This window comes from Leucoraja erinacea, chromosome 27 (genome assembly GCF_028641065.1).
Source record: "Leucoraja erinacea ecotype New England chromosome 27, Leri_hhj_1, whole genome shotgun sequence".
Classification (NCBI taxonomy): Eukaryota; Metazoa; Chordata; class Chondrichthyes; order Rajiformes; family Rajidae; genus Leucoraja; species Leucoraja erinaceus.
The window spans coordinates 17,331,049-17,345,790 of record NC_073403.1 but is presented as its reverse complement, the minus strand read 5'-3'; the positions used below and the strand labels follow the sequence as shown (position 1 = coordinate 17,345,790).

Here is a 14,742-nt window from a genome sequence, read left to right as displayed (position 1 = left end):
AATGCATCACTACCACAACATGGGGGAGAGGGCAATTTGCCGGGGAGGTTCACATATCCCTGTGAAAGCAATTGCAACACCAACAAGAAAATGTAGGTTTAATGAAGATTGAAGGTCAGATGCTTGAATGCACATTAGAGAGGAGAATGTGCTTGCTTATCTTGTGGTGCTCAGTGAAGCAGATAATAAATTGGCAGTGAAATAGATCATTAAATTGATGCAGTTTTTATGTCAGTTTACAATTTAAGCCATAGCTTCTTCCTTTACCCTGCCTAGTTAGCATTATTATGGACATTAACTGAGTGTATGGACAAGATGTGGCCCTAGGCTGTACAGCTCGATGATATGGTGCAGTTTTAACTCCAATACGCTACATGAATGTAATTTTACAGATTCCTTGTCTCCCATTTTTACCTCCATCGACATTGATGTGGGTGGAAAACAATCTTGAATCTCACCACTGCAGTGCCACGGCCTCTAATCTTCAGTTTCCCCATGACTGGTGTTTTGCAAAGAATAGAGAAATAGTGGCTCTGCTGGTAGAGCAGCTGCCTCGCTGTGCCACAGACACGGACGGGTTCGATACTGACTTTGGGTGCTGCCGGCATAGAGTTTGCACGTTCTTCCTGTGACCACGTGGGTTTCCTTCGGGAGCTCCGGTTTCCTCCCACCACGTCCAAAGGATGTGTAGGTTAATTGGTTCCTGTAAATTGGAGATAGTGGGATAACATGGACCTAGTTTTCCTCCAGGTGCTCTGATTTCCTCTCACATCCCAAAAAGGTGTGGGTTAATTGCCCCCTGTAAATTGCCCCAAGTGTATAGGGAAGAGAGACACAAAATGCTGGAGTAACTCAGCGAGACAGGCAGCATCTCTGGAGAGAAGGAACGGGCGACGTTTCGGGTCGAGACCCTTCACCCATTCCTTCTCTCCAGATTTTCTGCCTGTCCCGCTGAGTTACTCCAGCATTTTGTGTCTATCTTTGGTGTAAACCAGCACCCGCAGCTTCTTCCTACACCTAGTGTACAGGGAGTGGATGAACAAGTGGGATTAAATGCAACTAGTGTGACTGGATGTCCGATGGTTGGCATGGATTCAGTGGGCCGAAGAGCCTGTTTCCATGCTGCATCTTTCAAACCAATTCAGTAAAAAATACGCTGATCGTGGTCCAGGTTCTCCACTCATTCATACTCACAAAGTTGAAAATGTATCCCATATTTTCCAGTGGAGTTATATTTTCTCGGCACAACCTGAGATCTTGTGTATTGCCAGTTTCTAGAGCTGTTGGGTTGTTGGCAATGTCTTCTTAATCCACGCCACTTACGTTGTTATTTTTCCACTTCGCTTCCGATTCTCTTCCTTTGTGACTTTTTTCAGTGGGAAAGCATCTTCTGCACTGTTGTGTAATGAATGAAAATAACCACCAAAATAGAGCTTGGTTTAGAAGGGAACAAATTCAGATGCCCGAGATATAAAACAAGATAAGCAATTCCCTTTCCTCCTGCCATTAATAACTACAGACCATTTGTTATAAGTATGTTACACAAGACTGACGTATGCATATCACCGCAACCCATACTTTTCATACATCTGAAGGACATGCATTCTAGCAATAGAAGTATTACCTCACAGAGACACAAGAAACTGCAGATGATGGAGTCCTGAGCAAAACACAAAGTGCTGGGGAATCTCAGCGGGTCAGGCAGCATCGGTAGAAGGAATGGATAGACGATGTTTCGATTTGGACCCTTCTTCAGTCTAATGCAACAGTTTTTTCCCCTGCATAGTTATCCATTGCTGGGATGTGTGGATTGATAGCAAGGATGGTATTTATTTTTCCCCTACATCAATCACATTGGTCTGCCTGGAGTTATATTTACAGACCCTTCAGACTGGAGAAGGGTCCCGACTTGAAATGTCACCTGTCCGTTCCCTCCACAGATGTCTGAACCAATGATTTCCTCCTGCCTTCTTTCTTATTTCTTGACAGGTATATTTTGGTCAGAGATGCCAAATTATTTTATGTTCAACTTGTCACGATGATTTGCATTTAAATAATTTGCCAATTCCCGTACATGATCCATCTGACACCGTGAGGGGAAAATATTCAAATTGCGGACTAATCGTGGCATCTTAATCTGCACGACTGGCTTGCACTTGTACGTTTTCAATGCAAGTGGGTGACTTTGCGAGTCATTTAAGACGTAGGCAAAGAGGTCCAACTCTATAGGCTTTAATAACAGTGCATTACAACCAAATCCGATGCAACCATTGAATTTCAGCAGCAAAAGAATCGTTCTGGTGAAAGCTTATTAGTTTTTGATGAGTTTTTGATTATTGAAGTCAAAGTCAAGGAATTTCTATGAGATAGCCCAAGTATAAGTCTTTTCCATCTCTCCTTCCCTTTCATCTATCTTACCATCTATACCTCCCGTTTCCCTTTCCCCTGACTCTAGTCTGAAGAAAGGTCTCGACCCAAAACGTCACCCATTCCTCCAGAGATGCTGCCTGTTTTTTGTGTCTATCCAGCTTTTTGTGTCTATCCTCTCTCTACCCGCCCTCCTGTCTCCTTCCACCCATATCCCTCCCCCTGGCTTTACATTTCACTCCTCCTTTCTTACCTCATACCATTTTTTTTCCTTTGTCACTATCCCCACCAAACTGTCTTATCAAACCTCCTCTGTATCCACTTATCGTTTGCCAGGCTTTGGCCTGCCCCTAGATCTCTTTTCCAGCTTTCTCCCCATTACAGTTTAAGAAGGGCCCTGTCCCAAGACGTCATCTGTCCATCCCCTCCAGAGATGCTGCCAGTCCTCCTGAGTTCCTCCAGCACTTTGTGCTTTGCTCGTGATTCCAGCATCTGCAGTTCCTTGTGTCTCCATTTCCGTCTGATCGGAAAGGCCATGGAGGGTGTTTGAAGGAGAACTATTAAGCTCACCATGCTGCATTTTGGGAATTGGTTAGTACTTCCATTGTGGGACTCTACAAGCCGAGAAGATGGTGAGGGATGTATCTTCTGCAGGCTGTGGTAACCATTGAGAATATCTACTTTGAATATAAGTGTCTTCTGTAAGCGGAAAGCAGAGGCTACAAGCTGCCATATAAAAGTATATTTTAAAGAAATTAGGTTTATATGTTCCTGAAGCTTCAAACTTGAAAAAATCTTGTATATATTTCTGAGTTTCTGTATTTATTTCTGAATGTAAAAGAAGTGTGTGATTTGACAAAAACAGGAAAAAAAATCTGAAATCTCTTGCAAATGTACTTGCCTTGAGATCTGTTCTACGCAAGGATTTTCTGTTTAAAAATAAAAAGGCAAACTTCTGGCTATTTGTTTCTAATGTTGTGAAGTTGACTATGTTGCAGTGGGGGAAATATTCTGCATATATATTGTACAATGTCTATTATCTGTACTTGTGTGATCGCTAAGTTTGTAAGGGGCTTTCATCTTCCTTCTATAGTTACGTTTAGGTTTATTATTGTCACATGTATCGAGCTACAGTGAAAAGCTTTTGTACTGCGTGCTATCTAATTACATCAAATAATACTATACATTAATGCATTCAAGCCAAACTCTAGTTTAGTTTATTCAGTTAGTTTAGTTTATTGTCACGTGTACCAAGGTACAGTGAAATGCTTTTGCAGTGTGCTAACCAGTCAGCAGAAAGAAAATACATGATTATAGTTGAGCCATTTACAGGTTTTAGATACATGATAAGGGAATAATGTTTACTTTTTTGTTTTTTTTTAAATTTCAAATTAACTTTATTCAAGTAATAAATTCATACAATACAGGAACCGTGCAACAAATTCATCCAACATTCTAGGAGGCTATACAAACATTCAATACTGTTTACACACATTACCCAAACTTCACAAATTTCTCCCCCACCCTTGCCACTCATGTGGCTCACTGGCGTGGAATCCCTTCCCTTATTTTTGAGGGGCGTCTCCACCACACCCTGCCCTCCATGTCCAGCAGCGGAAGGACCCTAGACTGTGGTCCTCCACTACAGAGCCTTGGCATTGGCTGCACCATCTTCAGTCCGTCCCCCAGCACATACTCCTGCAATCTGCAGCGAGCCAGTCGGTAACATTCCCCGACGGACTTCTTGCTCCACTGGGAGGTCAACAAAGCTCAGGCAGACCAAAGAGCGTCTTTCACCGAGTTGATGACCTTCCAGCAGCACTCGATGTCAGTCTCTGAATGCGTCCATGGGAACAGTCAGTAAATCACAGAGTCCTCTGTGACAGCAGTTTGGAATAAATCACGACGGATCCTTGCAAACCTCTCCAGACTTTCTTTGCAAATCCACAAATCCACAATTGAGGTGGGCAACTGTCTCCTCTCCATAGCAGCCGTCCCGAGGGCAGCGTGCGCCAGTGGTGAGGTTCCGACTGCAGGAAGGATCTGACAGGGAGGGCTCCCCTCACCGCCAGCCAAGCCGAGACGGTGCATGTTGGTGAGTTCTGGCGATGAGGCATTTCGCCAGACAAGCTGGGCAGTCTGCTCTGGTAACCACGGCACCGGACCCATGGAGTCATTTCCCTGCAGTGCCTGCAGGACGTTCCCTGTTTACCACTGCCCAATGGACCTGTGATCAAAGGTGTTGGTCCGGAAGAACCTTTCCACGAATGACTGACGGTGCGGCAATGTCCAACTGACTGGCACATTGTGTGGCATCTGCGCCAGGCCCATCCTTCGCAACACCAGGGACAGGTAGAACCTCAGCAAGTAGTGACACTTGGTGCCAACGTGCCTTGGCGCTACGTCTATGTTAATATTTTAACAATTCCAAAAAAACAAAAACTTAATTGATTTAATTAATCAAATTAATTGATCAACAAATTAATTGGTTCAAGCACTTATTACCCTTGAGATGGTGGTGACCAGCTGTCTTGCTGCCCTCCTTCTGGTGAAGATCGTCCCATTATACAGTGACATTGAAAGATGGACGACATATTTCTGAGTCCGGACAGCCTGCAGTTTGCAGGGGAGCCTGCAGGGGGTGATGATCCCATGTACCTGAAGCCTTTGTCTGTTGGTAGACGTTACAACGGTTCTTTATTATCACATATACCAAGATACAGTGAAATTATTTTTTTGCATACAGGTCACTAAATTATTATCATACAATGCACAATTCCTGATTTAATACAAAGTGTATGGAGATAGCCCACTGAGACCATATACAAGAGTCGCCAATCTTTGGCACCATTTTCAAAGTCCAAGCTGCAGCTGGCCAAAGAGGCCCATTGCAGCCATCCAGTAAATCTCCGTCCCTCTCCTCGCCCGGCCACCATTCAGCCTTTGTGCCTGGGGGCACCTCACACTGTTGATTTTGAGGAAGGTAAGTGCCAGGTTCCTCTTACTGGTCATTTGTTCTTGCATCCATCGTCGACGACTCCTTAGACTTTAGAGATACAGCGCAGGAACTGGCCCTTCGGTCCACCGAGTCCACGCCGACCAGTGATCACACTGTACACTAGCACTATCCAACATGTTAGTGATCATTTAACGATTTTACCGAAGCCAAATAACCTACAAACGTGTCCGCCTTTGGAAGGTGGGAGGAAACCGGAGCACCCGGAGAAAACCCACGCAGTCACATGGAGAATGAACAAACTCCGTACAGACAGCAACCATAGTCAGGATTGAACCCGGATCCATGGCGCTGTAAGGCAGCAACTCTACTGCTGCGCCACCGTGCCGCTTGACTTCCTCCAGCTTCTCTCCGGTTCTTGGGGATGGGGAGGGGCTTTGAAGAAGAGTTCCAACCTGAAAGATTGCCTATCCATGTTCTCCTGAGATGCTGCCTGGCCTGCCGAGCAACTCCAACACTGTGTGTCTTCCTCTAAACCTTTCCTATCCATCTACTTGTCCAAACGGTAAATGGTATTGTACCGGCCACAACTATTTCCCCCGGCAGCTTGTTTCATATACCAGCCATGCACTCACCCCAATCTTCTCCTCTCATGGTTTAATTCACCTCCATGCCTGGTTGGCCCAGCCCAATCTCAACCTGAGCAATTCATGGAGTCAATAAACATCATCGTGACACATTAAGAAGGCCATTCAGCCCATTGGGTCTATGCTAAATGGAGGGGGGAAAAAACCCAGTCTAACCCCTCTTTCTTACACTGGATTCAGGGTTGCAGGTCACTACTCTTCAAATACACATTGAAGTATGATTTCCATAGGGTCTTTGAAGTGAGCCCTTCAGCCCAACCTGTCCACGTTATTTGCCCATCTTCATTGATCATGAGAAGGTTTCTACCACTAACACCAGGTTCACACAACTAACCCAACATCACTGCCATAATTTGATTGATATATTTTATTCTGATCTGTCGTCTCATCTTCCTGCCGATTACAATAAATTGATGCCTCCTGCTTCTTGGCTGCTCTACCAAGGTGAGTAAGTTCTTAGTGTAGGGAAGAACTGCAGATGCTGGTTTAAAGCAAAGACAGACACAAAAGGCTGGAGTAACTCAACTGGGTCAGGCAGCATATCTGGAGGAAAGGAATAGGTGACTTTTTTTGGATCGACACCCTTCTTTTGAACTTCCTGGGTCTTCAGACCTTCAGATTCAATCAGACCTGAAGAAGGGCATTGACCCAAAAAGTCACCTATTCCTTTCCTCCAGAGATGCTCTAAGATTTAGCTGTTAGGGCTAACGGAATCAAGTGATATGGGGAAGAAGCAGGAACGGGGTACTGATTTTAATTGATCAGCCATGATCACATTGAATGGCGGTGCTGGCTCGAAGGGCTGAATGGTCTATTCCTGCACCTATTTTCTATGTTTCTATGTTGCCTGATGTGATGAGGTAAGGGCCTGTCCCACTGTACAAGGTCATTCAAGAGTTCTCCCGAGTTTTCCCCTGATTCGAACTCGGAGAATGTCCGTAGCGGGTTAGCAGGAGCTCGTGGATGTCTCGTAGCGGCTCGTACGAGTAACAGTAGGTTCTCAGGAAATCCGTAAACTCGTGACGTTTTTCCAACACTGAAAAATGTCCACGAGTAAAAAAATACTTGTGATGAAAAAAATGGTTACTTTTCACTCGTACGAGCCGCTATGAGACATCCACAAATTCAAACGGACCCGCTACGGACATTCTCCGCGCAAATCTGGGAAAACTCGGGGGAACTCTAGAATTACCGCGTACAATGGGACAGGCCCTTTACTCCAGCTTTTTGTGTCTGTCTTCTGAGTAAGTTCTTCATTTGCTCTATTTCAGCCCGTTGTAGTTTCAGGCATCCCAGTTAAGCCTCCCCTCAGTTTCCTTTGTTCCAAAGAAAATGATCCTAATTTATCCAATCTTTTCTCATTGCTACGAGTTTCTAGACTAGGCAAGATTTTGTAAGTCGTTGCTCTCTCTCCAGGGAAATTACATCACTCACAAGGATTTAGGATTTTGAAAAAAAGTTTGACCCCAACCTAAATCCAACACATGTAGACAGATCCATTTGGACTCAGGCCCTACCACGTGATGCAATCTTCATGTCTATATCCTGCGTCTCAGGTCAAGTGGTATGTATTTTAAATATGTTGCGTCAAACACAAAGCCTGGAGTACCTGAGCAGGTCAGGCAACATCTCTGGAGAGAATGGAGACGCTGACAATGTTTCATAGTCTGAAGAAAGGTCCCAACCCAAAATAATGCCTGTCTATAACAACATTTAAAAGACATTAGGATGGGAAAGGTTTAGAGTGATATGGACCTGGTGTGGGTGCATGGGAATAGTGTAGATGAGGTATCTTGGTCAACTTGGGCATGGTGGGGTTGTTTCCATGCTGCATGATTCTATGACTCTATCCCCGTACTCCAGAGATGCTGCCTGACCCTCTGACTTACTTCAGTGCTTTTGTGTTCTAAGCAAGATTCCAGCATTTGCAGTTCCTCGTTTTTATATTTTAAACATATTACTGGGCACCGGAGGGCAGTGTTGTCTGCCTTTTCACTGACAGGCTGCTGGAAGAGACAGATTGTGGCTTTCTGCAAATTCCTTGCATGAAATATCTCATGGCATTTTATTTTTCACATGGAGAACTTTTTTCAACGTTCTTAAGTTCACAAGTTCTAGGAGCAGAGTTAGCCCATTCGGCCCATCATGTCTACTACGCCATTCAATCATGGTTTTGTTGCTGGCATGTCATTCTGAAATGGAATGAGACAGAAAAGAATGACAGAAAATAAAACCCGAGGCGAAAGTAATAAATCAAATGGAAAATCAGTGCTGATGTCCTTAACTATCTTCTCTACTCCAAAACACACATCCACTGGTCTTTACAATTATAAGCCTGAATCTCTGTCGGATTTCCATATTTGACAGAGTCCAGGAATGATTTGAACCCGTCACAAATGGTATCCTGTGTGATTATTGAGCCTATACCTTCACTATCCACTTTGGTTCCACATTTACTCTTTTAATTCCTATGGTATTGGTTTATTATTGTCCCGTGTACTGGGCTACAGTGAAAACATTTGTTTTTAGTTTATTGCAGAGAAAGGCCCTTTGGCTCTCCGAGTCCGCACCGACCAGCAATCTCCGCACATTCACACCATCCCACACACACTAGGGCACTAGGGACAATTCACACTTACACCAAGCCAATTAACCTACAATTGGTACTTTTTATGGAGTGTGGGAGGAAACCGAAGATCTCGGAGAAAACCCACGCAGTCACGGAGGGAATGTACAAACTCCACACAGACAGCACACGTAGTTTGTGTGCTTTCCAGCAAATCAGATCATGAATATACACAAGTACAATTACATCATTTAGTGTTATATAGTTGCAGCATTATAGTTACACAGAAAATGTCCAGTATCTGCAATGAGATTGATTGGGATTCCTGGTCAATACACTAACAAATGGGAGTGCTGTTTGATGTTCTGATAACAGGAGCAAAGAAGCTGTTCCTAAGTCTGGTGTTGCATGCTATGAGGCTTTTGTATCTTATGCCCGATTGGAGAATGAGAAAGTGGAAATGACTGAGGTGAAAAAAGTGTTTGATAATGTTGGTTGCAGCATGAAGTGTAGACGGAATCAATGGCGGGGAGTCTGGTCTGTGTGATGGACTGGGCTACATCTACAACTCTTTGCAATTTCATGTGGTCTTGGGCAGAGCTGTTCCTAAACCAAGCTGTGGTGCATCCCGAGAGGATACTTGCTATGGTCAGAGATATGCCGAACAACCTTCGACTTAGGAGGATATAGAGCTTTCTTGGCCACAGTTTCAATGTGTTTAGTCCAGGGAAAATTGTAGGTGACATGTATGCTGAGGAACTTGAAGTTCTTGACCATCTCTACTTCAAAACCACAATGCAGATTGTGACGTGCATCCACGTTGTGCCACAGCATGACTAGAGAAGAATGATCCCGACCCAGAACGTTACCTATCCACTTTCTCCAGTGATGCTGCCTGATCTACTGAGTTACTCCAGCATTTTGTCTCTATTGTTTTGTCTAGGGACAGCTTATATTGCACTTGTCTGATCTATTAGCCCTGGAGCCTCCTTAGGACCCACCTGAGATCACCTTGTCCTCCCCCACTGTTACCCTGAGTGGGTTCACTTCTATCTTTGCATTCATGTTGCACAACTCATCACGTGTTTCCTAACTCTTCCACTGCTGTTGTCTTGTCCTGATCTGCAAATGCCCGTTGTTAAATATAAGAAAGACAGAAGTTATAATTTACTCTTGACTCCACTGACCCTGATTGTTTGAGTCAAACCAACCAGTCATTACTTCAGCTCTCTGCCGGATGCTGAGCTGATCATCTGAGTCCACATCTTCACTGGCATGAAATCTACCTGCTTCCACCATTTCAACATGACATTGTTCTGCTCTGCTTCTCTGCACCCGCATTCAATAGCCTCCACTTTTCTGTGGCCACACCCAGGTGCAGCCATTTCATTGTTTTCGTGTATAAACCTCTCTCCACTCCGAAACTCTGCCGCGCCTTTCCCAACATGCACCAAATCTTGAATTGGAGACTCTACCGTTCTGTTACTTCATCACTGGTCTCTACTCTTTATCTGCCTAGCTTCGCCTTGTTTTCTAATAAATATTCATGGAGCACGGGACAGTACAGCGTAGGAACATGATGCCGAACATAATGTCAAACTAAATGAATCTCAGCTGCCTGCACATGATCCATAATTCCTCTATTCCCTCCATATCCATGTCGCATAAATACCACTATCATATCTGCCTCCACCGCCAACCTAGGCAGTGCATTTTAGGCACCCACCACTTCCATTGCCCCACACATGCCCTTTAAACTTTGCCCCACTTGCCTTAAAGCTATGCTCACTAGTCTTTAACATTTCCACCCTGGGGAAAAGGTTCTGACTCTCTTTGGCCTCAGAATCAATTTTAAAGTACTATTGTTTAGCAGCTTGGATGTATTTTCACATTCAAATGCATGCTGATGCAGTGTTGATTGATATCATAGGCAGATCGGAGCCAAGATCCTGAAGGTACTTGCAGCTCATGGTATAGAGGCTGGAAGAGGTGATGATATTCTCCCAGGGTTTGTATAGGGAAGATGGACAGTTCTTCTGAGCTCATCGTAAAGTTTACAACATTAGAGTTATTGGATTCCCAGAGCTGTATGCAATGGCCCAGTGCAAGTTGCTGAATATATTGCTTCATCATACTTCGGAGCTTTTTACAGGACAGAGCATGTTGTTATATCCCTCAGCTCAGTTGGCTTTGTTCTTAAGAGACACTTTATGTAAGTTCACAAAGTCTTAATGCATTGAGATTCTCCGCTGTATTTGGCAGTCACTGGCTCACAATACTCTACAGTTCCACAGGACCTGGCAGAGAGTCAGGACTTGATCTGAGTGTATATATTTCCAGTGAGAGCTGAGAAGATGAACATTGGAAATATGTTTAACTTGAAGAAGTTGGATGCCAAGAATGAAATGTTTCATCCACTGAGATACGGACTGGAATCCAGCAAGCATCACTGGATAGCAATCAGGAGCAGAAACACTGGCTGGTTGTGGTGTTCCTTGATGGGAGATGCTGAGGCCAACTCGGATATATGTTATCTCAGCTGAAATGAATTAGTACAGCGCTGATTGGAAATATAATCCAGAACCTCCTGATTCCCTGGGTCAGTGGTACACTGATCTAAACACATTTGTTATTTTGCTATCCTTTAGTGGTGAAAATGTACAGCATCTCTACTTATAATGTGTCTTAAAACTTTGCTGATTTTCAATAAATTTTAATCTCACGCAGCCTATTTGGCAGCAGATTCTTGTTATGGTGTGCGTGCATTTTAAAAACAATCCTTTCCAACTTTAAATAAAAGGAAAATAAAACTACCAAAGCTGGACAAGGTTCTTACGAAAATGACCATATTTTGTGACCATGTGTGAACGTTGACTATTGTAGAATTAATGCCTGACATGGCCAACAAAATGAAGTTGACAACCAAAATGGACATTCATATTCTATTCACATTTTCAGTCATTCTCAGATTTGAAGCTAGATGGGCTATAACCTCCTTGCATCTCAAGTGTGTAAATATTTAATATTATCAATGGACTTGCCTGAAATGTGAGTTAATTAGTGACATTTGACTTACCACTTTCAGTCCATTTATATTTATTCAAGATAGTCAGTGTATTTGAGCCTGGATTGACTCCATTTTCATTTTATCCAATCAAACAATGTTTTAAGATTAGCTTTAATCTTTTTGTTTATTTGCACGACCTCTTTAGTAACGATCACCAGATATTGTGATGAGCGAAGATAAATAGGTGAAGGAATGATTGGAGACCAAGGGTTTGCTGTGGAATAACGGAACATTAACACATATAGATTTCACACCTTGATGACGGTAACTGAAGAATCTGGAGTCAAAAGTGTTTCATTGTCAATTATACTGACAACGGAACAATGATATTCTTAAGGGCCTGTCCCACTTGGGCGACCTAATCAGCGAGTTCTGGCGAGTTTGCCCTCGACTCATACTCGCAGCATGGTCGACACTAGGTCGGTGGAGGTCTTTGTAACTCTCTTCATGCTCGAGAGTAGTCCCCATGTACTCGAGGCCTCAGCTAGGTCATGTTGAAAAATGCTCGTGAGTAAAAAAAGGTCGCCATGGAAAAATCGATACTTTTTTACGCGTAGATTTAGTCGTAGTAGGTCGTAGTAGGTTGGCATGTTAGTCATAGGTAATCGAGGGTAGTCTAAGGTAGTCGAAGGTAGTCGGAGATAGTCTTCATCATAGTCGAAGGGAGGTCGAAGGAGATCGAAGGAGATCGTCTTCACTGTCCACTATTCGGTGTCCAATTTTTCCAAAGTTAGTCGTAGATGTAGCTAGTCAAATCCAATCTTCAACATAGTCGAAGGAGGTTGAAGGAGGTTTTCTACATAGTCGAAGGAGGTCTTCAACCTGACATTTTTTCAAACTCTCCTAAACTCTTCTAAACTCGCCAATTAGGTCGTCCAAGTGGGACAGCCCCTTTACTTTTTTTTCAACCAAAAATAATTTAATAGATTATTTACAATAATATTTACAGTACGAAATAATTTTTTTTAAATCCCAAGTCAAGTCAAACAAATATACTAATTATACAACTATATCACCATCTTTATTGAGGGCACATTCTACCCCTTTAGGTGCCCAGCTGTCCCAGAAATCCCCCAGGGCACCCGTGGGCAGCGCGTAGTCCCTTTGTAGCACTACCCAGGCATGGACGTAACTCCGGAAATAGGGTTAGGCAGCTGGCTCGGGCAGAGCCCTCTTCTGCCTGGTGCCATGACTCGCAGATTGCCAGCTTGGCCAGGCCCAGGAGCAACCCAACCAGGACATCTTTAGCTCCAGCCTCTCCCCTACGCCCAGGGTGCCCAAAGATGAAGATGGTGGGTGTGAAGTGCAGCCAGAAGGCAAGGAGCAGCCCCTTTAGAAACATAGAAACATAGAAAATAGGTGCAGGAGTAGGCCATTCGGCCCTTCGAGCCTGCACCGCCATTCAATATGATCATGGCTAATCATCCAACTCAGTATCCTGTACCTGCCTTCTCTACATACCCCTTGATCCCTTTAGCCACAAGATATTTAGATATTGGAACTTCACACACTCCATGTACATGTGGAATACAGACTCTTCCAGATCCGGAAAAGTGGCAGGCGGCTGGCAAGTCCGTAAACCGCGAAAGAAACAGGTTACAAGGGACTCCTCAGTGCAGTACAATCCACCCCAGGTCCCTGATGTAGAGGGGCAGAATACCTGCGTAGAGGGACCCCCAATGGGGGGCGCTCTCGCGACCAAAAGGCAACACGGTCCACCAGGCACGGAACTCGCTATCAAAATATGGAGAGGACGTGTCCCCCCTGGCCCCCCCCCCCGGTTTTCCGCCCCTTCCGACTGCCATTTTGTGTCCATGTGGTGCACCAGGGCGAGGAAGTGCAGGGTGTGGAGGAGGAGCCCGCACAGGAGACGCCTCCCTGCGTCTCGGAGGGAGATGAAGGGTGTCGAGGAAAGGTGGCTCGGATTGTGCGGGACCGGCTCCCGAGATGATGATATCTTACTTGCAGCAGCATAAAAGATCTGTGAGCACAAAACACAGATAATATATAATACATGAAAAAAAATCAAACACTTGGTGGATTACATGCTTTTAGTTTAGTAAACTGCCATGCTCCAACATCCCGAGATGGTTCCCTGGCCGGCAGTGTCACAGAGCAGCGGTGGAGGACACCAACTACCATGCTTGGCCAGACCAACCCTGCAACGGTTAATGGGCCTTCCTGAGACTGTCTCAGTGTACAGCTACGATGCACCTGTACTGAATCCGAGATGCTTATCTAAGATGTGTCTGAGTGCTTTTAGTTTAGTTTAGTTTACTTTACTTTAATTTAGTTTGGAGATACAGCGCTGAAACAGGCCGCGCCGACCAGCGATCCCCGCATATTAACACTATCACACACGTACTAGGGACAATTTACATTTATACAAAGCCAATTAACCTACAAGCTTGTACGTCTTTTGAGCGGGGGAGGAATCCGAAGATCTCGGAGAAAACCCACGTGGTCACAGGGAGAACATACAAACTCCGCACAGACAGCACTGGTAGTCGGGGTTGAATCCTCGTCTCTGGCGTTGCAAGCGCTGTAAGGCAGCAACTCTACCGCTGCGCCATCAGATAGCCCCTTTAACATTGTGATATTTGTACTGAACTGTATACAAAAAATAATTTCACCGCATCTCAATACATGTGACAAATAAAGTACCATGCAACCATTGAACCATTGCTTGGAGATTGGGTTGAATGTATTTGAAAATAAAAAAAGAAAGGAGGTATAACGTGGCTCCAAGAATCAAGTACAAGATTGCAGTGATTCCAAATGAAGTCAAGTCCATCCAAGTTCTCTAGAGATAATTCTCCAGAGTCTGAGATAGAGTGAGAGAAGGAGGGAGAATGAGAGAAAGTGAGAGAGGTTGTGAGACAGTGGGAGAGAGTGAGAGAATACCAGACCACCTGCCTACCTGATCCAACCTTGATGGAGCCCAACTAACTAACTAACTAACATAGAAACATAGAAAATAGGTGCAGGAGGTGGCCATTCGGCCCTTCGAGTCAGCACCGCCATTCATTGTGATCATGGCTGATCGTCCCCTATCAATAACCCGTGCCTGCCTTCTCCCCATATCACTTGACTCCACTAGCCCCTAGAGCTCTATCTAACTCTCTCTTAAATCCATCCA

At 44.4% G+C, this 14,742-nt stretch overlaps 1 protein-coding gene across 1 annotated transcript in view; it reads right to left on the bottom strand.

The window, feature by feature from the left end:
* The window catches only part of LOC129710299 (ras-related protein Rab-18-like), a 76,860-nt gene extending 64,789 nt beyond the window's left edge, over positions 1-12,071 (bottom strand). The window contains exon 1 of the mRNA XM_055657196.1: positions 12,066-12,071. Within this exon, the coding sequence (XP_055513171.1) occupies positions 12,066-12,071 (6 nt within the window). The remainder of the gene's footprint in view (positions 1-12,065) is intronic.
* Positions 12,072-14,742: the final 2,671 nt, after the last annotated feature.